This window comes from Callithrix jacchus, chromosome 10, assembly GCF_049354715.1.
Source record: "Callithrix jacchus isolate 240 chromosome 10, calJac240_pri, whole genome shotgun sequence".
Taxonomy (NCBI): Eukaryota; Metazoa; Chordata; class Mammalia; order Primates; family Cebidae; genus Callithrix; species Callithrix jacchus.
The window spans coordinates 7,660,697-7,686,802 of record NC_133511.1 but is presented as its reverse complement, the minus strand read 5'-3'; the positions used below and the strand labels follow the sequence as shown (position 1 = coordinate 7,686,802).

The 26,106-nt window shown below is 45.9% G+C and overlaps 1 protein-coding gene across 1 annotated transcript in view; it reads left to right on the top strand.

Annotated features, from left to right (window-relative positions):
* The first annotated feature begins 8,553 nt into the window (after nt 1-8,553).
* The window catches only part of SLC35F2 (solute carrier family 35 member F2), a 62,910-nt gene continuing 45,357 nt past the window's right edge, over nt 8,554-26,106 (top strand). Inside the window, exon 1 of the mRNA XM_002754400.6 lies at nt 8,554-9,059. Within this exon, the coding sequence (XP_002754446.1) occupies nt 8,950-9,059 (110 nt within the window). The 5' untranslated portion in view covers nt 8,554-8,949. The remainder of the gene's footprint in view (nt 9,060-26,106) is intronic.

Here is a 26,106-nt window from a genome sequence, read left to right as displayed (position 1 = left end):
TAAAATAAAGCTTTTTCTCAAAACATAAAATAAAATACAGCTTTTTAAGTAAGTGTTTTAAAATAAAATTTAATTCTAGATTATATTTGGAAAGTTCCCATGGAATGCTTATAGAAATGACTGTCCTTTAACTTCCTTAAACATTGGTTCCAAAGGAGTCTTAATATATAGATATTTTTTGAGACAGGGTCTCATTCTGTTACCCATGTTTGAGTGGAGTGGCATGATCATGGCTCACTGCAGCCTGTACCTCCTAGGCTAAAGGAATCCTACCTCAGCCTCCTGGGTAGCTGGGGCCACAGGTGCAAGTTACCGTGGCCAGCTAATTTTTATGTTTTATATATACATATATGTGTACATATTTTTGAGACGAAGTCTCACTTTGTCACCAGGCTGGAGTGCCGTGGCATGATCTCGGCTCACTGCAACCTCTGACTCCCTGGTTCAAGCGATTCTCCTGCCTCAGTCTTCTGAGTAACTGGGACTACAGGCGTGCACCACCACACTTGACTAATATTTTGTATTTTTAGTAGAGACAGGGTTTCACTATGTTGGCTAGGCTGTTCTCAAATTCCTGACCTCCTGATCCACCCACCTCGGCCTCCCAAAGTGCTGGGATTACAGGTGTGAGCCCCTGCGCCTGGCCTGGGAAGTTTTTTTGAGATGGAGTTTCTCTCTTGTTGCCTAGATTGGAGTGCAGTGGTGTGATCTCGGCTCACTTGCAACCTCCACCTCTTGGGTTCAAGTGATTCTCCTGCTTCAGCCTCCCAAGTAACTGGGATTACAGGCACACACCACTACTCCTAACTAATTTTTGCATTTTTAGTAGAGATGGGGTTTCACTATGTTGGCCAGACTGGTCTTGAACTCCTGACCTAAGGTGATCCACCCACCTTGGCCTCCTAAAGTGTTGACATTACAGGCGTGAGCTTTCTTTCTTTCTTTCTTTTTTTCTTTTCTTTCTTTTTTTCTTTTCTTTCTTTTCTTTCTTTTCTTTCTTTCTTTCTTTCTTTCTTTCTTTCTTTCTTTCTTTCTTTCTCTCTTTCTTTCTTTCCTTTCTTGATGGGGTTTCACCATGTTGGTTAGGCAGGTCTTGAACTCTCGCCGTCAGGTGATCCGCCCACCTTGGCCTCCAAAGTGCTTGGATTACAGATGTGAGCCACTACGCCCAGCCAGCTTTTCTTATTCAATATGCTGTGTTTGGTGAGATCTAAGAAGGATATCTATTTATAATGATTTTTACAAGCAATGAAAAAAAGACATTGGGAAAGAGGCTCATACATGCCTGTCAATTAAATTGGAAAGACAGCTTGGTGATTTTTTTTCTTTTTTTTGAGACAGAGTCTCACTCTGTTGCCCAGGCTGGAGTGCAATCGTGTGATCTCGGCTCACTGCAATCTCCACCTCCCGGGTTCAAGGAATTCTCCTGCCTCAGCCTCCCGAGTAGCTGGGATTACAGGCGTGTGCTCCCACGTCCGGCTGATTTTTGTAGTTTTAGTGGAGATGGGGTTTCACCATGTTGGTCAGGCTGGTCTTGAACTCCTGACCTCATGATCCACCTGCCTTGGCCTCCCAAAGTGCTGGGATTACAGGCATGAGCCACCGCACCAAGCCAGCTTGGTGATTTTAATGTCAGTATCAGTTCATCGCTATTCTGAAGATCTTGGGAAATTAATCTTTTCTGAGTTTTACTCACTTGAAAAATAGTGTTCATTGTGCCTGAGAGCAACTTGCAAAGCATTTGTGGCAGCGTAGATGGCTGCAACAATATCCTCCATCCCATATGCTTTTTTCCCATGTGATGGTGACACCGTGTTCCTTTGAAAGGTGGGGTCTACATTTCCTTCCTTTGAGTCTGGGTGGCTTTGGGATTATGGTGGTGATGAGACTAGATGACTTTTGTGGCTAGGTCACAACAGGAGCTACTGAGAAGGATAGAAAAATAAACAGTGTTTGTTTTTTGAAACTGGCCTGGCACTTACAGCTGAGCCATATTATTCTTTTTTTTTGAGATGGAGTCTTGCTCTGTTGCCCAGGCAGGCGTGCAGTGGTGCGATCCTGGCTCACTGCAACCTCTGCCCACTGGGTTCAAGAAATTCTCCTGTCTCAGCCTCCCCAGTAGCAACCACACCCAGCTTTTTGAATTATAGTAGAGATGGGGTTTCACCATGTTGGTCAGACTGGTCTTGAACTCCTGATCTCAGGTGATCTGCCTGTCTTGGCCTCCCAAAGTGTCGGGATTACAGGCATGAGCCACCGCACCCGACATTCATATTATTCTTTTATAGGATATAATGTAACAGAAATCATTCCCAGACAAGATTACCCTGAGACCATGATAAAATAAAATAAAGCAAGGCTAGCTCGTAATCTTCTCTAAGCTCACAGACAACATCATTGTGCCACCCGTAAAATACTAACTGGGCTTTTTGTCAAAATGAGTGACTGCTAGTTCTTTACCAATCACTGTTCTTTTCTTCACTCTAGTCTGCCCTCCATCTAGATGTATTAAGATACCAATAAGAATTGCATCCAAACAGCCTCCAATCTAGAGTGAACTCCTGCTTCCTTAGTCCCTTCTTCAAATCACTCAACCAAGCTAATATCAAATATATACAGTTCTTTCTAACTCCCTGTTACTGAGAATCTATGATTCCACGTCATGTGAATTCTCTCTCTCAGCGAGGAGTAGTAGTTCAACTTGTTGAAGGTCACATACGTTCACAGTGGTCTTTGGTTGGAGGATCGTGACAGTCGACTCTGCTTTTTTTCTCTTAGGGCACTTGCTGGGGGTAAGAACCAGCTGCATTATCCTGAAGTCACCTGGCTTTGAGGAAGCCCAAATTGGTCAATTAGCCCACAAAGACCACAAGGAAAGCCCCTGAAACTAAAGGGAAAGAGAGGATGCTGATCAGGCCCCGATGCTCCAGCCCAAACCTCCCACCCCACTCGTTGCCTTCTCACTTCAGCTGCCTTCTGACTGCAGCCACAAGAGAGATCTCCAGCAGAACCCTCCTAAATTCCTGACCCACAGAAACCTCAAGAGATAATAAAATGATTGCTGTTTGAAGCCACTATGATTTGGGGGTGATTTCATAATATAAATTACAGAAATAGAAAATATAAATTATCTGGCACACAGTAGGTGCTCAGTAAGTGGTAGCTGTTATTTTGTACTTGCAAGAGGTAGAGTTACTATGTGCAAAATCCCCAACACCTAAATTATTTTTCCAGTAAACTTCCATCGACATAAACTTAGGGATCGGTGCCCACAGTTCCACTCAATGTATTTTAATCCTGTTACCAAAATAAGGTAGACTGATCGATACTCCTCAGCAGGGAAGAGCTCATTTTGGAGCAATGCTAGAGCAGTACTACTATTGCCATTTTTTGAGGAGGATTTTGTGTTTAAGAAATACATATAAATTTGTCCATAACTTTAGAATCCATGCCAGTGGTTAATTATATTTCCTGGCCCCATTGTCTCCCGGGGGTGGCATGTTGAGACCAATAGGTTTGTTTTTTTTCTTTTGAGGCTGAGTTTTGCCCTTGTTGCCCAGGCTGGAGTGCAATGGCCAATCTCGGCTCATCTCAAGTTCCACCTGCCAGGTTCAAGAAATTCTCCTGCTTCAGTCTCCTGTGTAGCTGGGACTACAGGCAGATACCACCATGCTTGGCTAATTTTGTATTTTTAGTAGAGACAAGATTTCTTCATGTTGGTCAGGCTTGTCTCGAACTCCCGACCTCAGGTGATCTGCCTGCCTTGGCCTCCCAAAGTGCTAATATGGTTTTTTTTTTTTGAGATGCAGTTTTGTTCTTATTGCCCAGGCTGGAGTGCAAAGCCGTAATTCCAGCTCATTGCAACCTCCACCTCCTGAGTTCAAGCGATTCTCCTGCCTCAACCTCCCGAGTAGCTGGGACTACAGATGTGCGCCACCATGCCAGGCTATTTTTTTGTATTTAGTAGAGATGGGTTTTACCATGTTGGTCAGGCTGGTCTTGAACTCCTGATCTCAGGTGATCCACCCACCCTTGGCCTCTCAAAGTGCTGGGATTACAGGCGGGAGATCCTGCACCTGGCCCAGCCTATATGTTTTGAATTAAGATTAATGTGACCTATTGAAAAATGCCTTAATTGTATATTTTTAAAATTGCAAAAGCAGTATATGCTCATGGTAAGAGCACAAAATGAAGATATATATGAAAATCTCTCACCCCCTTAATAATTCCCCGCCCCCATCCCCAACCACTGACATGATTTAAACATTATCAGTAGCCTGGTATGCATTCTTCCACATCCTTTTTCTTGCTTATATGAACACAGCGAACATAAATATGTCTATCAATGTATCAATATATGTATATATAAAGATATTTAGTTGGTAGCTTTTATTAAAATGGAGTCATAGTATACAATCATCTTAGTTTGCTTTTTTCTCTTGATGGTGTACCCCAGTTTCTACACATTAGTGTGTATACATCTGCATTTATTTCCTATGGCCGCTGTAATAAATTACCACCCATTTAGTTGCTTAAAATGGCATGGATTTATTCTCTTACAGTTCTGGAGGTCAGAAGTCTGAAAGCAGTTTCACTGGCCTGTGGTCAAGCCTAAAGATGTCGGGGCTACGTTCTTCTGGAGCTTTGAGCTTCTGGTGGCTCCATGTATCCCTCGGGTTGTGTTACCTTTCTCTGCTCTTGAAGCGGATCACGCTAACCTCTGCTTCCGCTGCCATAGCGCTTTCTGTTCTTCTGTTGTACATTCCTTTCTGTCCAATCCCCCCAACTTTTTTTTTCTGGAACAGAATCTTGCTATGTTGCCCAGGCTGGAGTGCAATGGCGTGATCTCAGCTCACTGCAACCTCTGCCTCCCAGGTTCAAGCGTTTCACCTGCTTCAGCCTCCTAAGTAGCTGGGATTACAGGTGTGTGCCACCATGCCTGGCTAATTTTTGTATTTTTAGTAAAGTTGGGATTTTGCCATGTTGGTCAGGCTGGTCGCAAACTCCTGGCCTCGGGATCCACTCACTTCAGCCTCCCAAAGTGCTGAGATTACAGGAGTGAGCCTCCATGCTCAGCCTCTGTTTCCTTCCTATGACCCTTGTGATTAGAGTATGGCCCATTTTAATCTCTCCATCTCACGATGTGTAACTTAATCACATCTGCAAAATCCATTTTGCCATCAAGGCAACATTCACAGGTTCTAGGGATTAGGAGCTGGATAATTTTGGGGGACATTATTCAGCTTGCCACAATGTCTAAATTCATCTTTTAGTATTATGTATTTATACAAAAGCATACATTTTACATAAAAGGGACACTGTCTGCTGGGTGCAGACTCTATCTGCTGGCTCATGCCTATAATTCCAGCACTTTGGAAGGCTGAGGCAGGCAGATCACAAGGTTAGAGATTGAGACCATCCTGGCCAACATGGTGAAACCCCATCTCTACTAAAAATACAAAAATTAGCCAGCTGTGATGGCATGTGCCTGTAATCCCAGCTGCTTGGGAGGCTGAGGCAGGAGACTCGCTTGCACCGGAGAGTCAGAGGTTGTAGTGAGTGGAGATCGTGCCACTGCACTCCAGCCTGGCAACAGAGTGAGACTTCATTGAAAAAAAAGGGTCTCTCTCATATGTGCTGGAATTTTTTTAAAGTGTAATTTAAAACTTTTTTAATGCTTTCTGCACCAACACCCTTTTTTTATGCGTTCTTTCTTTTTTTTAAAATATCTTTGCAGACACTCTTCAGTTTTTTTTTGTTTGTTTTTAAAGACAGTCCCACCAGGTTGCCCAGGCTGGTCTAAAACTCCTGAGCTCAAACAATCCTCCTGCCTCAGTCTACTGGAGTGCTGGGATTACAAGCATAAGCGACTGCACCTGGCCCCCCACCCTCTTTTAGAGTTACTTGTGTTAACGTGTATCTTATATTTCTTCATATTCACATAATCAAACACGGTAGTCCCCCCTTATGCTTCAAGACCCCTCCTAGATGTCTGAACCTGCAGACAGAATTCAGTCCTATACAGTATATACTTTTTTCTTATACATACCTATAATAAAAGTTCATTTATAAAATTGGCAGAGTAAGAAATTAACAGTAACTTGTAATACAATAGAACAATTATAACGATATTCTGTAATAAAAGTTGTGTGAATGTGGTCTCGCTCTCAAAATATCTATTACACTCTAGTCACCTGTTTTCAGAAGGTGACTGGCTGTGGTAGCTGAAACTGTGGAAATCAAAACCTCAGGTAAGGAGTGACTACTATACATATTGCAAATAAAACACAAATCTGGGCCGGCTCGGTGTTTCACACCTGCAATCCCAGCACTTTGCTTTGAGAGGCCAAGGAAGTTGGATCATGAGGTCCAGAGTTTGAGACCAGCTTGACCAACATGGTGAAACCCTGTCTCTACCAGAAATACAAAGATTAGCCTGACGCGCTTGTAATTCCAGCTACTCAGGAGGCTGAGGTAGGAGAATTGCTTGAACCTGGGAGGTGGAGTTTGCAGTGAGTTGAGATGGCGCCACTGCACTCTAGCCTGGGCAACAGAGAGAGACTTGGTCTCAAAAACACACAAACACACACAAAAAACCCAAATCTGATTTAGTTAAGGAGAGACTTTATTTGAAGTGATTATTGCAAATGGAGATTGGTGATGACAGTGGGAAGGGTTCCTGAAGGTGGAGGGGGACTACTCCCTACCTGTGGGAAGTGGAATGAAAAGGTGGCTCAATTGGATAAGATCAGAGAATGTTTCACCCTGAGGCTAGCTTTTTAGGAGGGGCTATTAAGGAGGGGTTACCTGCAGCTCAGACTCAGAGTGGGTAAAAGTTCAGAGGTATGGAGAGGAAGAGAAATTTAACCAAAATCTTTGGGGGGGAAAAAAAAGGATGAGAGGTTTCTTTTCTTTTCTTTTTTGGAGACAGACTCTTACTCTGTTGCCTAAGCTGAAGTGCAGTGGCCTGATCTCACCTCACTGCAACCTCTGCCTTCTGGGTTCAAGCGGCTCTCCTGCCTCAGCCTCCCGAGTAGCTGGCATTACAGGCGCGCACCACCACGAGCAGCTAATTTTTGTATTTTTAGTAGAGACGGGATTTCACCACATTGGCCAGACTGGTCTGGTACTCCTGACCTCCGGTGATCCCGCCGCCTTGGCCTCCCAAAGTGCTGGAATTACAGGTGTAAATCACCACACCCGGCCTAGGGAGGTTTCTTTCTTTCCTATTTAGAGACGGGGTTTCACCATGTTGGCCAGGATGGTCTCGATATCCTGACCTCGTGATCCACCCGCCTCGGCCTCTCAAAGTGCTGGGATTACAGGCGTGAGCATCGCGCTTCATTGGTTTTCCAGGAGCTCAGGGAGGGTTTAATGAGTTGTTTACTTTACGAAAGTGAGATCTTAAATGTGCTTCTAATGTCCTCTTGTTTCATGATATGCTTGCATGATAATAATTAGTCCTCTATGGATGACCACATTCTTAGTTTTCAAGGTTTTTGGAGGTCCAGAGTTGAGACCAGGTTGTAGTGAGTGGAGATCGTGCCACTGCCCTCCAGCCTGGCAACAGTGCAGCTGCTAAACTTGGGGTTCCTGAAGCCATATTTCATTTTCAAAAGTTTTTTTTCTTCTAGACTCCTCTTACAGAATTGCCAGCTTGTCTGCACAGCCTGTCTATTCGAACATACGTTTATTTTGCCCCACCTCAACCCCCAAAGGAGGTGGCCAGGAAAAAGAAAGGTCCCAACGCCCTTCCTTTTGTCTTCTGGATCTCCTCCTTTCCTGAAGCAGGGGATCAGTCACAGGAACTTTTCGACCCCAGATCTTAGTCTCTCTTAATCCCTCTTGGGTCCGCAGAAGCCTCGCAAGGCGTGGCCAGAGCAGGTCTTCCCGGCCGAGAGCCAGGGGTTGGCACCGTCTCGCTCGCTGCCTGGCACGGCGGGGACAAATGAGTTCGGAAAGGCAAAACCGACACACCGCGAGGAAAGGGATACGCCTCCATCCACGCCACAAAGGCACCTTTCCAAGATCTTTAAGGATCTTATCCATGTTTTTGCAGGAAAAAGCGACACCTGAAGCTCCTTCAGGTTTCTTTTTTTGGCGGCGCCTCGCTCTGTTGTACAGACTGGAGTGCAAAGACGCGATACCGGCTCACTGCAACCTCCGCCGCCAGGGTTCAAGCGATTCTCCTGCCTCAGCCTCCAGAGTAGCTGGGATTACAGGCGCCCACCACCACGCCCGGCTCGTTTTTGTATTTTTAGCGGAGACGGGGGTTTCACCGTGTTTTCCGGGCTGGTCTCGAACTCCTGACCTCGGGTGATCCACCCGCCTCCGCTTCCCAGAGTGTTGGGATTACAGGTGTGGGCCAAAGAGCCCCACCAGCCTTTAGTTATTATTATTATTGAGACGGAGTTTCGCTCTCGTTACTCAGGTGGGAGTGCAGTGGCGCGATCTCGGCTCACCGCAATCTCCGCCTCCCCTTCGTTGTTTTAATGAAGCCACCAAGTACCCTTCAGACAGAGGGAGGGAGCGTGGGAGGGAAGGGGCGGGGTCAGTCTGTCCTTCCAGTTTGCGGAGTTCAGGCTCACTCGCTGCTCACTCATCGCTTCTTCGCTCGGAAGTCACCTACAATAACCTCGTGTCACCGTATCTTGTGATTTCAAACAAGGAACCCTAGAAACCTGAAAGGCACACTGGGTGCCACTCGACAATGAGGCTCGGCTGAGAAGAAGACAAAAAAAATTGCTTTTTCTCCTCCTGCCACCCTGGAGGTGCCAGGTTGTAATCTGCAAATGCATTGTCTGGCCCTTAGGGTTTGACAGTTAATGATTGGTCGCTGAGGGAAGCCTGGTGGAGGAGCGAGAGGGACGCGAGCCAGCGAACGAGGGAGGGAGGGAGCGCGGAGCCCGAGCCACGGGTCTCGGGCGCCGGAGACGCGCAAGGGCGCCCATGGAGGCAGCGTCGCCGGCGGGCCCTGGCTCCCCTGAGCCCCTCGCCGAGGGAGCGGCGGGCGAGTTCTCCAGCCTGCTGCGCAGGATAAAAGGCAAACTCTTCACCTGGTGAGTGGAACGCGCGCGATGCAGCTCCGCTGGGGCACTGGGGCCGCTGCGGGCCCGACGCGCACGTGGACACGGAGCACGAGCTCTGAGGCCCGGGCAGGGAGGCAGAGGCTGCACGGACTTCGCTTCCGGGTTCAACACGTGCGCTAGGGATGCTGCGCTTCACCTGGCCTCGGAGAGCACATCGTGTGCCTCCCTCGGCTCCCTGTTCGAAATCATTGCAATGTATTTTAGAGGATTTGGGGGGGGGGCGTGGGGATCCACCCTGTTGGCACTGTTAGGTCAGTCTTCGGTGGCGCGCCGCTGGGGAGGGGACCAGGTCCCCAGGGATGCTGTGAAGGAGGGGTGCCCGCCTCGGGCTGGGGAGGTGGGTGAGCGCCACTTCCTGGCGCTGGCGGCCTCATTCCGTCTACTGCGGAGCCCGCCAGACCCGGCGCGATGATTCAAGAGTTGACACAAGTGAGAGATCCTGGTTAAGTTTTGTGCTGCTGCCAGGCGGGAGGGAGACCAGAGCCAGGTTTCTTTCCTGGGCTTGAGCCAGGTGACATGCCACCCCCGGGCTGGGGTCCAGGGAAGCCTGTTTGTGCTGTCAATATGCTTGGTGCGAAGTAGGACCAAATGTTTTTAAGGAGTGGACAGAGACTCTGGGGAAAGCATTTCTGTTGTTGCCGGAGGACTTGTGCTCTGGAAATGAGAGAACCAGGACCTAAATAGTGAAAGGCATTATTGAGCGTTCGCTCTGTGTCAGGTACTGTAACAACAATATATATGGATAATATCAACGAATCCTCACCACTTTAGATGTCACCATTGTTATATCCACTTGAACGCTGGAGAAACTAAGAGGGCTAAACAATTTGCCCCAGACCTGTAAGGAGTGGTGCCTGCAAGCCCTGGTCTAAACAGTGCTGGCCACTGCCACCTCATGAAACAGACAGGCTCTCTTTTTCTTTTTCTTTCTTTCTTGAGACAGAGTTTCGCTCTTGTTGCCCAGGCTGGAGTTCAGTGGCACGATCTTGCCTCACTGCAACCTCCGACTCCTGGGTTCAAGCGATTCTCCTGCCTCAGCCTCCCAAGTAGCTGGGATTACAGGCATGCACCACTGCACCTGGCTAATCTTGCATTTTTAGTAGAATCAGGGTTTCTCCATGTTGGCCAGGCTGGTCTCGAACTCCCCACCTCAGGTGATCAACCTGCCTGGGCCTCCCAAAGTGCTGGGATTACAGGTGTGAGCCACTGGCCTGGCCTGATTTTTTTTTCGTGGTAACAAAGCAAATTTCCCTTTAAAGATTGTGAAAGATATGTCCGGAAAAGCCATACCATTTAAAAAACTAGATCAATAAAGGTGTAAGCATTTTCTATCATACAAATATAGTTTTAAATTGATGCATGTGTTTAAAGGGGAAAGTTGCTAAAAACCACCTTGCAGCATCCAGATGTGTCTGTCTTGATACATTTGTTATAAGTTCTCAGCTGGGAGGAAATTGAGCTGTAATAGTTAAGGATACTCACATTCTGGACCCAAATCCTGGCTGGGTGACCTTGGACAAGTCACTTAACTTCCCTGTGCTCCAGTTTTCTTTCTTCCTTTTTTTTCCTTTGAGACAGAGACTCGGTCTACCCTCCAGGCTAGAGTGCAGTGGTGTGATCTTGGCTAACTGCAACCTTAGCCTTCCTGGTTCAAGTGATTCTCCTGCCTCAGCTTCCCAAGTAGCTGGGATTACAGATGTGTACCACCATACCCAGCTAATTGTTTTGTATTTTTAGTAGAGATGGCGTTTCCCCATGTTGACCAGGCTGGTCACACACTCCTGATCTGATTTGCCCACCTTGGCCTCCCAAAGTGGTGGGATTACAAGCGTAAGCCACTGCACCTGGCCTGTGCTCCAGTTTTCTTATTTGTAAAATGGAGGTAATAACAGTACCTGCCTTGTAGGGCTGTTAGGAGGATTAGTTGGGTGACCAGGTAGGAGAGGGCAGACAGAGCCTGGCTCTCTTCAGTGCTCTGCATGTGTTAGTTGTCACCATCAGCTCTCTATTCTTGGGTGATGGGAACATGTGGTAATTGCTTCAGGAATGCCAGTGGCCTTGAGGCTGGGGAGGTGATATGGCAGGCAGACATCTGTTTAACAAGATGTGATAAGAATTAACAATGATTTTTTTTTCTTTTTCTTTTTTTCTTTTGAGACCGAGTTTTGCTCTTGTTGCCCAAGGTGGAGTGCATGACACAATCTTGGTTCACTGCAACCTTTGCCTCCCAGGTTCAAGTAATTCTCCTGCCTTAGCCTCCCTAGTAGCTGGGATTACGTATGCCAGCCACCACGCCTGGCTAATTTTGTATTTTTAGTAGAGATGGGGTTTCTTCATGTTGGTCAGGGTGGTCTCGAACTCCTGACCTCTGGTGATCCACCTGCCTCAGTCTCCAAAGTGCTGGGATTACAGGCATGAGCCACCACGCCCGGCCTCCACACACAAATTTTTTGAGGTTATCCTTTCTTATGTAATAGCTGGTTGTGGGTACCTTTACATTCCATATGGCTGAAGTTGTTGGTTTTTTTTTTTTGGAGACGAAGTTTTGCTCTTGTTGCCCAGGCTGGAGTGCAATGGCTTGATCTCGGCTCACCGAAACCTCTGCCTCCCAGGTTCAAGCAATTCTCCTGCCTCAGCCTCCTGAGTAGCTGGGATTACAGGCACGCACTCCCACCACCTGGCTAATTTTGTATTTTTAGTAGAGACGAGGTTTCTCCATGCTGGTCAGGCTGGTCTTGAAGTCCTGACTTCAGGTGATCGGTGCATCTCAGCCTCCCCAAGTGCTGGGACTACAGGCGTGAGCCACCACACCCGGCCATGGACAAAGTTCTTTAACAGCAGGAGTGCGGTTTTTCTGTTCAATATCTCTTGCAACCCTTAGCACAGGAATGAATGAATGAGTGAATGACTGAGGGACGACAAAGGTTCCTACCTCTGGCAGGCATCCAAGCACTTGGATTTTGAATTAATGCAGTTTCTCTTTATCTGACCCAGCAGTCGGAAAAGAGTGGTTTACCAGATAACCAGCACTCCTTATACTTAATATTTTGAACTTTGTTGTCAAAACTCATGTCCCAGCTGTGAGTTTAGCTTTGTGAATCCCCACCTGTGGCCAGGGAACCAAGGGTAGGATAGCACAGAAAGAGGCTGGTGAATGGGTGTGATGTGTTATCATCATACGGACAAGATGCAGAGGAATATTTATAACCACATAGGTCATTTCTCCTTTTACCAAAAAGGGGCAAGAGCAGCCTTTTCGGGCAACTGGGTACTAAATATAGGGAGAAGACTAGGACCTAGACTTTGTTCTGTTTTCATTATGAGGAGGATATGTTCTAAGTGACCCCAGCTCCTAATATACCTGCCCCCAGAGGGTACAGACAACTTTTCTCTATGATTAGGAATATCAGATCACACATTAAATAAAAGTTTATTGAGGCTGGGCACGGTGGCTCACGCCTGTAATCTCAGTACTTTGGTAGGCTGAGGTGGGCGGATTATCTGAGGTCAGGCATTCCAGACCAGCCTGGCTAACACGGTGAAACTCTGTTTCTACCAGAAATACAAAAAAAAAAAAAAAGAAAAAAAAATTAGCCAAGTGTGGTGGTACAGCCCTGTTATCCCAGCTACACAGAGTCTGAGGCAGGAGAATCGCTCGATCCAGGGAGGCAGAGGTTACAGTGAGCTGAGATTGCATCATTGCACTAAAAGAGAAAAAGAAAAGTTTATTGAACACTTACTATGCCCCAGGCATTCATGATAATGAGAATCATATACTCCTTAGTGAACCCTGAAATTTTGGCTTTTGTCATTTGTTGCTGTCAACTTAAGTGAAAAATATTGTGATAGAAGGCCATGGACTTCCAGGAATGTCTGAGAATACTTCTTATTTGTTTTTTAATTATTGTTATTATTTGAGACAGGGTCTGTCTCTGTTGGCCAGGCTGGAGTACAGTGGCATGATCATGGCTTACTGCAGCCTCGACCTCCATGACCCAAGTGATCCTCCCACCTCAGCCTCCTGAGCAGCTGGGACTACAGGCATGCACCACCATGCCCTACTAATTTTTATTTTTTATTTTTTTTTTTCCTGTAGAGACAGGGTTTCACCATATTGCCCAGGCTGGTCTCAAACTCATAGGCTCAAGTGATCTGCCTGCCTTGGCTTTCCAAAGTGTTGGGATTACAGGTGTGGGCCACTGCGCCTGGTCTTATTTAATTGTATACTGTGACACAGTTTATATTCTGATGCATAGGTCCTGATTCATATATATGTTTTAATTTTCGTAGGGACAAAATCTTACAGTGTTGCTCAGACTAAACTTGAACTGTTGGGCTCAAGCAATCCTCCCGTCTTGGTGTCCCAAAATGCTGGGATCATAGGCATGAGTCACTGCTCCAGGCCTATTCATGTATTTTTAAAATGTATATTCCTTATAACAACCATCCATTTTATATCTCTAGCATAAAACCTTTAGTTATTATTTTATATATTTATCTTTTTCCCAAAAAATAGATGGTAAGCTTTTCGAGGGCATGGATTTTATCATATTCCTTTCGTAGCAGAGTGCTGGACATGGTTCATTCATTGATTCTTTTTTCTTTTTTTACTTTTTTAAAAAACTTTTTTAAAAGATGGGGCTTTAGCATGATGGCCAGGCTGGTCTTAAACTCCTGACCTCTGGTGATCCACCCACCTCGGCCTCCCAAAATGCTAGGATTACAGGCGTGAGCTATTGTGCCCAGCCCATTCATTGATTCTTTCATTCACCAAGCCTCAGACATTTATAATGTTCTAGGCTTCAGACTAGTCTGTTTGGCCATGTAGAATAGGACTAAGATCCTGCCCTAGAGAAAATTCATAATAAAATTATGGTAAGAAGTTACAAGTGCTATAAAGATGAGTGTTCAGAAATGGCACAAAAGAGGGCAGAGACCAAGTCTACCGCAGTAAGATACGATTGGGAGCTCGAGAGGGAAGATGATCAGGATGACGAAGCATGAGTGAGTTTTCAAGGAGGCCTGGGTGGGGAGGGGCCGTCTAGGCTGGGAAGTGTCGGAAAATGTTTCGCTTAAGGAACTTCAAGTAGCTTGGTGTGAAGGGGGCATGGGCTGGAGGAGGGAAATAATTGGTGGTCAGTCTACACCCACATTCCTTTGTTTTCTGGAGATGGAGTCTTGCCCAGGCTGGAGTGCAGTGGTGTGATCTCCTGAGTTCCATGGAGTCTCCTATCTCAGCCTCCTAAGTAGCTGGGATTATAAGCATGGACCACCATGCTTGGCTGAATTTTTTTTCTTTTTATTTGAGATGGAGTCTTGCTCTATTGCCCAGTCTGGAGTGCACTACAATCTCTGCCTCCTGGGTTCAAGTGATTCTCCTGCTTTAGCCTTCCTAGTAGCTGGGAATACAGGTGCCCACCACCATGCCCAGCTAATTTTTTAAATTTTTAGTAGAGACGGGGTTTCACCATGTTGGACAGACTGGTCTCGAACTCCTGACCTCGTGATTCGCCCTTCTCAGCCTCCCAAAGTGCTGGGATTACAGGTGTGAGCCACCACGCCTGGCCAACACCCACACTCCTTGTTATCGTCTAGTAACAAGTCTGGGGTAGACCTGTGCTTTCTCCTTTCATTTTGGTTTCCGCTTTCCAAAGGGTAAAGCCCAGACGTTTTGAAGGAGTCAGTCATTCAGCTGTGCTTAACCGTATAGCCTTTATCCAATCAACAGACATCTACCGGGTGTTCGCTGTGTATGCAGCACAAATCCGAAGCTGGCATGTAGCCCTGCTGGAGGGTATTGTTTTTTAGTGTTATTTAAACAAAGATGTAAAGTTAGGGATCTTTTGTGGCTTGTGCAGTTCGCTGGGGAATTGGGAACTCTAGATTCTACGAATCTCCATAAATTTTCCTCTCTCCCCCCTTTTTACTATGAAATTATTTAATATCTGCCATTCTAGTAGACTCCAGGAGTCAGGAATCATATCTAGTTTTGGCCACTGTTGTATCTATACTCTGATTATTTTGTTACTGACCTTGCAATAGATTCACAATAAATATGGGATGCATGACTGAGAATGAATCCTTAATACCAATGGGCATTGTATACAAGGTTATATCTTTTTTTTTTAGAAAGGTTACATCTTTTTAAGAAAGGTTACATCTTTTTTTTTTTAAGAAAGGTGACATTTTTTTTTTTTTTTTTTTTTTTAGAAAGGGTACATCTTTTTTCCCACTCAGCACTGTATGTTTGTGACCCAGTCATGCTGTTTTGTTCATCTAGTGTGTTTCGAAACCTCAGGCTTTTTGACATTCTGAGCTTACTAATTCTTTTTTTCTTTCTTTCTTTTTATTTTTTTGGAGATGGAGTCTCATTCCAGGCTGGAGTGCAGTGGCGTGATCTTGGCTCACTACAACCTCCCCTCCTGGTTCAAGTGATTTTCTTGCCTCAGCCTCCTGAGTAGCTGGGATTACAGACACCTGCCACCACACTTGACTAATTTTTGTATCTTTGGTGGAGACGGGGTTTTATCATTCTGGCCAGGCTGGTCTCAAACTCCTGACCTCAAGTGATCCACCCACCTTGGCCTCTCAACGTGCTGGGATCAGCCACCGTGCCCAGCCTTGAGTTGACTAATTCTTTGTTGGGGCTGTTCTGTGCGTTGTAAGATGTAGGTCCCTGGCTTCTGCTTAATGAAAGCCAGTCTAGCATCCTCGCCCCCACTCCTAGTTGTGATAATCCAAAATGTCTCCAAACATTGCCAAATGTCTCCTGGGGGACAAAATCATCCCTGGTTGAGAACCACTGAGCTAGTCTATTGTTTTTACCTGCTACAGAGTATTCTTGGTTCCACGGTCCACGAGTGTTAGACAACCAGACAATTTCCAGCTCCCAGCCTCCACAAACATCACTGTGATGATCACTCTTACATGTCCTGTATGTGCTGAAGAAAGAGATGACGGCCAGGCTTGGGTCTGAGTCCCTTTAGGTAGAGGGGAAGGGGATGGACACTAGGCTGGGGAAACTCTGGGCACCACAGGACCGAAGTTGATTTCTGTGATTCAGTGACCCTCCATTAAGCTATTTCTATCAGCTGCTCTGGAAGAAGGAGGAGGCAGCCTCTCTAGATTGCTGCCCATTAGCCTAAGGAGCTTGGAGAGGGAGGGTGGAGGAATGACTGCTGGCTGGACAGCCTGAACCTGTTTTATTAATTTCTCAACAGTGCAGGGAGTTGTTAAAGGGGCAGGCATGTACTGTAGGGAGAGGTAAGAGTGGAATTGGAAAGCTTTTCTCTAGCACACCCTCCACTGTGCCTCTGGCCCCTGTCTCTGACCCCGGCTGTAGTCACCTTCTTCCCCTAGACCAGTTCTAGACAGCCTTTCGGTTATACCTTCTTTTCTTTGCTTCTTCCTTCTGGTTGACTTGAAGGAAGTCGGTGCCTATTCCCCATCTTGACAGCATTTCCAGAATAGTCCTAGAGCCCACCTCCCCCTTTATCCGTATTGTCACCAGTGCAGTTCAAGCCTTTATCATATCTCAGACTCTTGTAATAACTTCCATCCATGCTCCCACCAGCCCCCTCCCAATCGTCTTGCTACACAGAAGTCAGAATGCTGAATAAAACGAGAGTATTAATAGCTGTCATCAAATGAACTTGCTGTGTACAGGCACCCTACTTACATTTCATCAATCCTCATGACAATCCTATAAAAATAGGTTTTTAAAAATTATTTTATTTTTTTTAAAGACGGGGTTTCACTGTATTGGTCAGGCTGGTCTTGAACTTCTGACCTCAGGTGATCCGCCCGCCTCAGCCTCTCAAAGTGCTGGGATTACAGGCGTGAGCCACCGCGCCAAGCAAAAATAGGTTTTTTAGTCTGTTTTGACGGAGCAGATAAGTAACTTCCTCAGGATACTTGGCTGGTGAGAGGCTGAGCTGAGATAGATTAATTTGTTTCTAAAACCCAGACCTGCTTTACTATTTCAGAAGTCTCATGTGATATAACCAGTTTACCCAAAAAAATTAAAAGAAAAAAAGAAATCTCACTGCATTATGTTCAGGCTGAAGTCCTTTCGGGATTCTTCCCACCACCTGCGCCAGTGGTTTGCAGACTGGAGGAGCTCTCGGGGTTCCCTGGAGGTTCTTGGGGTTCACCATGGGACGCAAGTAGGGAATAGGAGCCGGCGGGCTTCGCGGCTGGCCTCTCGCGCCCACCAGGGTATGTTGCTATTGCTTGGTTTATAGTGGGGCTTTGATGCAGGGTCCATAACGGTAATACTGTACACTGGAGAACTTACAAACAAGAGAAACTTATCTCACACAGTCTGGAGGCCTGGAGGTCTGAGACTGAGGTGTCTGCAGGTTTGGTGTCCCTGGTTCATAGTCAGCCGTTTTCTTGCTGTGTCCTCACATGGTAAAAAGGATTTGGGAGCTCTCTGGAGTCCCTTTTGTAAGGGCACTAACTATTTATGTAGACTCCACCTTCATGACCTGATCATCTCCCAGAGGCCCCCTCCAATAGAATCACGTTAGGGATTAAGTGTCAACGTACGAATTTTGAGGAGACACAAATATTAAGTCTATAGCAATGCTGTTTGAAGAAAGGGGTCTGTCTCTAAAACAAATCTGAAAGCCACTGTTTATTGGTTAAAGCTGAAACTGATGCTCCTCCTCCTTCTCTTCTTTCCCTCCTCTCTTCCTCTTTCTTCTTCCTCTTCTTTTTTTCTTTTTTTTTTTGAGACAGAGCCTTACTCTGTCTCCAGACACCAGGCTGGAGTGCAGTGGCACAATCTCAGCTCACTGCAACCTCCACCTCCCAGGTTCAAGCAATTCTCCTGCCTCAGCCTCCCGAGTAGCTGGGATTACAGGCACACGCCACCATGCCCAGCTAACTTTTTTTGTATTTTTAGTAGAGATGGGGTTTCACCATGTTGACCAGGATGGTCTCGATCTCTTGACCTCGTGATCCACCTGCCTCGGCCTCCCAAAGTGCTGGGATTACAGGCATGAGCCACTGTGCCCGGCCTCTTCTTCCTATTTACCTGAACGTAATAATTCTTTTTTTTAGTTTTTTTTTTTAAATTGTGGTAAAATATGCATAACATAATATAGAATGTACCATTTTAGCCATTTTTATGGGTACCATTAAGGGGCATTAAGTACATTTGTAATACTTCCAGCCATCACCAGTATCCATTTCCAAAGCTTGTTTATTATCCCAAACAGAAACTCTGTACATTTCCAATAATAACTCTGCACTCCCCCTCCCCAGCCACTAGGACTGGCAGCTCCCATTCTACTTTCCGTCTCTCTGAATTCGACTTCTCTAGATACTGCATGACACGAAATCATATGGCACTTGTCATTTTGTTGGAGCTCAGGCTTCTCGGCATGAACTATGAGGCTTTCCATCATTGGCCCACTTACCTCTCCAGGCTCCCCTCTCAGAATGTCCCTCTCTCATTTGGCACTGGGTCCAACGACACGGACCTGCCGGTGACTCCCTTGTGCAAGCCTTACCTGCACCTTTGCACCTGTAGTTCCGTCCTGGGATGTGTTCTCTGTCAACACCAACTTGAGAAGTCTTCCCTGATTCCTCTCTTCCCTCATGGCACACATCTTCAGTTGGGTTCCCCTCTGTGTACCTGCTCCTACCTCATCATTACACGTCCTGTATTGTAGCATGAAGTATCATTATTGGTTGCCTGGGAGAGGGCCTTTTTAAAAATTTTTTTATTTATTTTATTTTTTGGGTTTTTTTTCCTATTGTTCTTGGGAGAGGGCCTGTGAAAGGACAGAGATGATAGTTCACCTCTGAAGTTCCGGCAGGACTTTATGCCTGGCACAGAACTGAATTGGCAGCAATTCCTCCCGTGAGATACCCCCCGAGTTAAGACTGAAATAAAAATTAAGCTGTTTCTGAAGAACTTTCAGAGATTTCTGAAGGGAGCCACCTTTGTGGAAGAAGTGTTGCCGCCCCAGGAAATCGCTTGTGTAGGCATGTTTTGGTGCGTTCATTAAAAAGCTCTAGTAGACTGGGTGAGGAGGTTGCTTATGCCTGTGATCCCAGCACTTTGGGACACCAAGCCGGGAGGCTCTCTGGAGCTCAGGAGTTCAAGACTAGCCTGGGCAACAAAGTGAGACTCCTGTCTCTACAAAATAAATAACTAAATAATTAATTAGCCATGTGCAGGGGGGCAGGCCTATAATCCTAGCTGCTTAAAAGGCTGGAGCAGGAGGATCACTTGAGCTCATGAGTCCAGGATTTCAAAGTCACTCCATTGCACTCCAGCCTGTGCAACAGAGTAAGTCCCTATCTGCAAAAGAAAAAGCGATAAAAACTTCCTTATGTCGTGATTTACTGAAGATCATCTGAGAGAACTAATCATTTCACACAGGTTAACTTTCCAGATAACTTAAAACCCATTCTTTTTTTTACTTTATTTATTTATTTTTATTTCTTTGTTTGTCAAAGACAGCTGAAAAAACTTATTCTTCTTTTTTTTTGAGACGGAGTTTCGCTCTTGTTACCCAGGCTGGAGTGCAATGGCGTGATCTCGGCTCACCGCAACCTCTGCCTCCTGGGTTCAGGCAATTCTCCTGCCTCAGCCTCCTGAGTAGCTGGGACTACAGGCACGCGCCACCATGCCCAGCTAATTTTTTGTATTTTTAGTAGAGACGGGGTTTCACCATGTTGACCAGGATGGTCTCGATCTCTGGACCTCGTGATCCACCTGCCTCAGCCTCCCAAAGTGCTGGGATTACAGGCATGAGCCACCACGCCTGGCCAAAAACTCATTCTTTTAAGCATTAAAATTCACTTTTAAGTCCAGTCAAATGACACTATTTGTGTAATGGATTATTAACTTCTGCGAATTCATTTATTCATAATTTTGGCAGCAATTCTTTGAGGTTTAATTGATTTGTACTCAACAGCTGTCTCAGGTAGGCCAAGCCATTTATGGACTTAGTGGTCCTTAGTGCAACTAATCCTGAAGATTCTGCCAAGAAAAGAAAGCATTATTTAAAAATGTTTATGGCATATTTAAGACAAATATTTGAGACTACTCTTCTTTTGATAAACAAAGTACATTTAACATGAGAGCAGCTTTTCTCAGGATTCAGGATCATCATCATCAGCCGTTTTCTGCTGAGAGGCCACAGCATGTTCATGGAGCATTGATATGAATTATTTGTCTGATTTGTTTCAGCCTTTTTTCTCCCACGTTGTCACATGTGGTTTTTTTCTGTTACCAATCATATCTCTAGAACCCTGTGTTCTTTCTAAAGTATGAGTTCTACCGTATTGACACTGTAGAAACCAGATAACTCCATTTCTTAGAATTGCTTATGAAGTATAAATAGGCCCCAAATAAATATTGGAATAGTTTTCATTTTAATAAATGATACAACCTTTCAATCCAGAGATTTTGAGCTGTTTATTTTAGAAGATGACAGGAATCTATGTATTTATTTATTTTTTTGAGATAGAGTCTCACTCTGTCCCCCAGGCTGGAGTGCAGTGTTGCCATTTTTGGCTCACTGCAACCTCTGCCTCCCGGGTTCAAGCAGTTCTCCTGCCTCAGCCTCCTGAGTAGCTTGGATTACAGGCACGCACAACCATGCCCGGCTAATTTTTGTATTTTTAGGACAGACGGTATTTCACCATATTGGCCAGGCTGGTGTCAAACTCCTGACCTCAAGTGATCCACCCGCCATGGCCTCCCAAAGTGCTGAGATTACAGGCATGAGCGTCTGCACCCAGCAGGAGCCTATGTTATTTAAAGCCATCAGACAAGTGATTTGTCACAAAAACTTGGTTATTTATGTTAATGATACACGGAGAGATTCCATGAAAAACCACAGGTAAGTCCCAAACTTCTTTCTAGTCATCTCTTTTTTCTTTTTTTTTTGAGACAGAGTCTCACTCTGTCACTCAGGTTGGAGTGCAGTAGGACAAACATGGCTGCCTGCAGCCTCAACCTCCTAGGCTCAAACAGTCCTCCAGCCTCAGCCTCCCGAGTAGCGGGGTTTTGCCATGTTGCCCAGGCTGGTCTTGAGCTCCTGGGTTCAGGCGATCTGCCCGCCTTGGCCTCCCAAAGTGCTAGGATTACAGGCGTGAGCCTTCTAGTCATTTCTTAAAAATGTCAGGGTACTTAAGGTACAAACAGATTCCGTTTCTTCAGTCTACCCCCAGCCTTACTGAGGAGGATGGTGTTGTGCTGGGTGCAGTAGATCTTCCCAGAGAATTGTGGGGATATTCCTGCTCCAGGAGTGTTGAGGGTATACTTGGGGGAAGAGCATTTCCTCAGCTTTTCACTGTGATATTAAACAAGAGATAAACATAATAACCTTTGCTGAGTAAGGGTTACTTTGTGCACTGAGAGCAACGACACTATTCTGGGACCTCAGGGTGAATTAACTCATGTAATTCTTACAATGACTTTGTTTATTTTTTTATTTTTTGGAAAAGAAGTCTGGCTCTGTCACCCAGGCTGGAGTGCAGTGGTGAGATCTCAGTTCACTGCAACCTCTGCCTCCTGGGTTCAAGCAATTCTCCTGCCTCAGCCTCCGGAGTAGCTGGGACTACAGGCACGCACCACCATGACTGGCTGGTTTTTCTATTTTTAGTAGAGATGGAGTTTCAGCAAGTTAGTCAGGCTGGTCTCAGACTCCTGACCTCAGGTGATCCTCCTGCCTCGGCCTCCCAAAGTGCTGGGATTATAGGCACAAGCCACTGCACCCCTCCCTTAAAATAACTTTCTGTAGCAGGTATTATAGTTCTGTCATTGCCAGCGCCGTTTCACAGATGTGAAAGTTGGAGCACGGAAAGGCGAGGTAATTTTCCCTAACAGCATTAGTCACACAGGGTAAGGAATGCAACCAGGCTTCCCCGCTCAGGCAGCCTGGCCCCCAGAGCCTGTGCTCTTACTCACTGTACTGTTCTGCCTCTTGTGACAGGGCAACAAACAAACAGAAACCAGACCCTGGGCAGTCTTTCCCGAGGCCTGTTCTGGGTTATTTGTATCTCTAGGGATGGCAAAGACTATATAAAGTTAGGATACGTGGAGTGCATTTTCTGAGAGCATTATTTATTTTTTAGACCCTAGTTTCGTGGAAATGGATTAATCATAATCCCTGGTCTATAACACACTCTCATTGTGGGCCCATGAATGGCTTAATTAATTTTTTTTTTTAAGAGGCGGCGTCTCTCTTTGTGATCCAGGCTAGAGTGCCATGGTATGATCATAGATCACTGCAGCCTTGAACTCAAGTGATCCTCCTGCCTGGGCCTCCAGAGCAGCTAGGAAGGACTACAGAGGTACACCACTAGACCTAATTGTTAAAATGGGTTCTTGCTATTTTGCTCAGGCTGATCTTGAAGACCTAGCTCAAATGGTCCTCCTGCCTTGGCCTCCCAAAGTGCTGGGATTATAGGCACGAGCCACTGAGCTCAGCCTCAATTATTTTTTATTTTTTGAGATGGAGTTTTGCTGTTGTTGCCCAGACTGGAGTGCAATGGTGCAATCTCGGCTCACTGCAACATTGGCCTCCTGGGTTCAAGCGATTCTCCTGCCTCAGCCTCCTGAATAGCTGAGATTACAGGCACATGCCACCACACCTGGCTAATTTTGTATTTTGAGTAGAGATGGGGTTTCTTCATGTTCGTCAGGCTGGTCTTGAACTCCCAACCTCAGGTGATCCACCTGGCCTCCCAAACTGCTGGGGTTATAGGCCTGAGCCACTGCTCCGAGCCAAAACAACACTTTTTAAAAGTTGCATATACAGCAGGAGAGGGAGCAAAGTAAAAGGCATATATCTGAATATACCTTATTTTATTGATTCTCCTTCCTCAGCCATCTAAGTAGCTTGGATTACAGGTGTGAGCCACTGAGCCTGGCCAGCCTCAATTAATTTTTAAATGTGATAAGTTCCCATAAATCTATCACGGGCCCTAAAACTGGAATTTACATGTACCTAGACCAAAGATAATCACAATCTGGAATTTTCCTTTCACTATTCCTTTGCTCTCATTTTAATATTGTTTTGTGCCTCTGTATTTCTAAAAAGTATGCTTGTATTACCCTGTTTGACTTTATAAAAAGGATGTCATGCTCTGTAATCTGGTGAGATTGATACTCCCTTATAGCATGTTGCTAAAATCCCTTCACATTGGTGCAGGTGCTGATGCTGTAGCATGCTCACTTCGAGTCTGAATAACATTCTTTCCTGTGAATACACCACACTTCATTTCTTCATGCCGTGGATGGCGTTTGGGTTTGTTCCAGGTTTTTTGCTATTGCGGACAGACTTCTTGAAACACTCTTCTGCATTCCTGTTGAGATCATGTGTTAAGAGCTTCTTTCTTTTTTTTTTTTTTTTGATACGGAGTTTCGCTATTGTTACCCGGGCTGGAGTGCAATGGTGCGATCTCGGCTCACCGCAACCTCCGCCTCCTGGGTTCAGGCAATTCTCCTGCCTCATCCTCCTGAGTAGCTGGGATTACAGGCACGCGCCACCATGCCCAGCTAATTTTTTGTATTTTTAGTAGAGACGGAGTTTCACCATGTTGACCCAGGATGGTCTGGATCTCTTGACCTCGTGATCCACCCACCTCGGCCTCCCAAAGTGCTGGGATTACAGGCGTGAGCCACCGTGCCCAGCCAAGAGCTTCTTTCATTCAAGACATGCACATATGCATGTATCTAGGAGCAAAATTCCTGGTTGATAGGGCATGTGATGTTAGATTTCATAAAATAATGCCAAACTATTTTCCAAAGCAGTTGTACCAATTTCCACCCTAATTAGTCAGATATGGTGGCACATACCTGTAATCCCGCCTACTAGGGAGGCAGAGGTGGGAGGATCACCTGAGCCCAGGAGATGGAAGTTGCAGTGAGCTGAGATTGTGCCAGTGCACTCCAGCCTGGATGACAGAGTGAAGCTATATCAAATATGTTTTTAATTAGAGTGGTGTGGTGGCACATTGCCTGTAATCCCAGCTACTTGGGAGGCTGAGGCATGAGAAGTACTTGAACCTGGGAGGCGGAGGTTGCAGTGAGCTGAGATCATTGCTACTGCACTCCAGCTTGGGCAAGAGAGTCAGACTCTGTCTCAAAAAAATAAAATAAAAAAATTTTTTTCCACTCTCACAAGCTGTGTATGAGAAATCCTGTAAAACAACTTTCAGTCAGGCTTAAGGTTTTTTTTTTTTTTTTTGAGACAGAGTCTATCACCCATGCTGGAGTGCAGTGGCATGATCTTGGTTCACTGCCTCCCAGTTCCAAGTGATTCTCGTGCCTCAGCCTTGTGAGTAGCTGGGATTACAGGCCTCACCTGTAACCATGCCTGGCTAATTTTTGTATTTTTAGTAGAGATAGGGTTTTGCTACGTTGGCTAGGCTGGTCTCAAGCTCCCAGCCTCAACTAATCTGCCTGCCTCACCTTCCAAAGTGCTGGGATTACAAGTGTTAGCCACTGTGCCCAGCTGGGCTTTAAAATTTTTGACCGTCAAATAAATGTAAAATAACATAATAATTTACATATACTTGATCACTAATGAAGTTGGGTCTCTGTATATGTTTATTGGTTTTAGTGTACTTTGTGTGTGTGTGTGTGGGGGGGGGGAGAGGGAGGGACATGGAGTCTCACTCTCTCACCTAGGCTGCAGTGCAGTAGCACAGTCTTGGCTCACTGTGGCCTCTGCCACCCAGGTTCAAGTGATTCTCCTGCCTTAGCCTCCTGAGTAGTTGGGATTACAGGCCCGTGCCACCACACCTGGCAAATTTTTGTATTTTTAGTAGAGATGGGGTTTCACCATTTTGGCCAGGCTGGTCTCGATCTCCTGACCTCAGGTGATCCACCTGCCTTGGCCTCCCAAAGTGCTGGGATTACAGGTGTGAGCCACTGCACCTGGCCAGCCTTACTGTACTTCTCTGACGTGCGGCTGTTCTGTGAAATACCCACCTTTTCCATATTATCTTTCTATTAAACAGACTGCTCTATACACATTGCAACTTACATGGATTTAAAGATCCCTCCTGAGACTGACATAATTTTGGCTTGTGTCAGGTTCCCCAGGCTCGTTTACTTCTTGCGCGGTAGTGGAAGTTGAAAAGTTTTTGAGAATATTTGGAGTTGTCTGGATTAAATAAGGAAAAGTTGAAGCTGGTTTAAGGGAGGAACATGACAGTTTTTCTGGTTTGGGCGTGTGGGGTGTTGAAAGGCTGGAAAGGATAGTATGACTCATAGGAAATCTCCCCTCCGCCTCCGCTTCCCTCACTGGGCCAGGTCTCCGGGAGCTTGCTTTCTTTTTTTGAGACAGTCTCACTCTGTCGCCCAGGCTGGAATGCAGTGGTGTGATCTCAGCTCACTGCAACCTCTGCCTCCCAGGTTCAAGCGATTCTCCTGTCTCAGCCTCCTGAGTAGCTGGGATTATAGGTGCCTGCCACCACGCCTGGCTAATTTTTGTATTTTTAGTAGAGACAGGGTTTCACTGTGTTGGTCAGGCTGGTCTCAAACTCCTGACCTCATGATCAGCCTGCCTTGGCCTCTCAAAGTGCTGGGATTACAGGCGTGAGCCCCCAGGGGCTTTCTAGATTAGTCACAAACTCCTGTTTTCTTCAGGTGCCCGATGGGTGTGTGATGAGTGTATTGGGCCTGTTGTTAGAGGTCCAGCTCACCACGGGCACAGGAAAAAAAAGAGGATTTATTACTTTACAGAATCGTGGAGGGTTACACTGCCAAACCACAGAGAGACCAGAGAAGCAGCAGGAACCAGGAGTCCAAACCACAGCAGGATTCCCTGTGAGCCTTTGTGCACTGCGTTGGCTCTTGGCTTCGTTCTTCCAGCTGATGCCAGCTGATTCTCTTCCTCTGAGAATCGCATTTGACGATTTAGATCACACAAAGCAAAAAATGAACAAACCTCTCACGTGTTGAAAGTGATTTTTGTTTTGATAATCTGCAACCAGGGAAATTTAGCTTTTACAATAGTTAAAGGGAATCATCCTTCAGAAC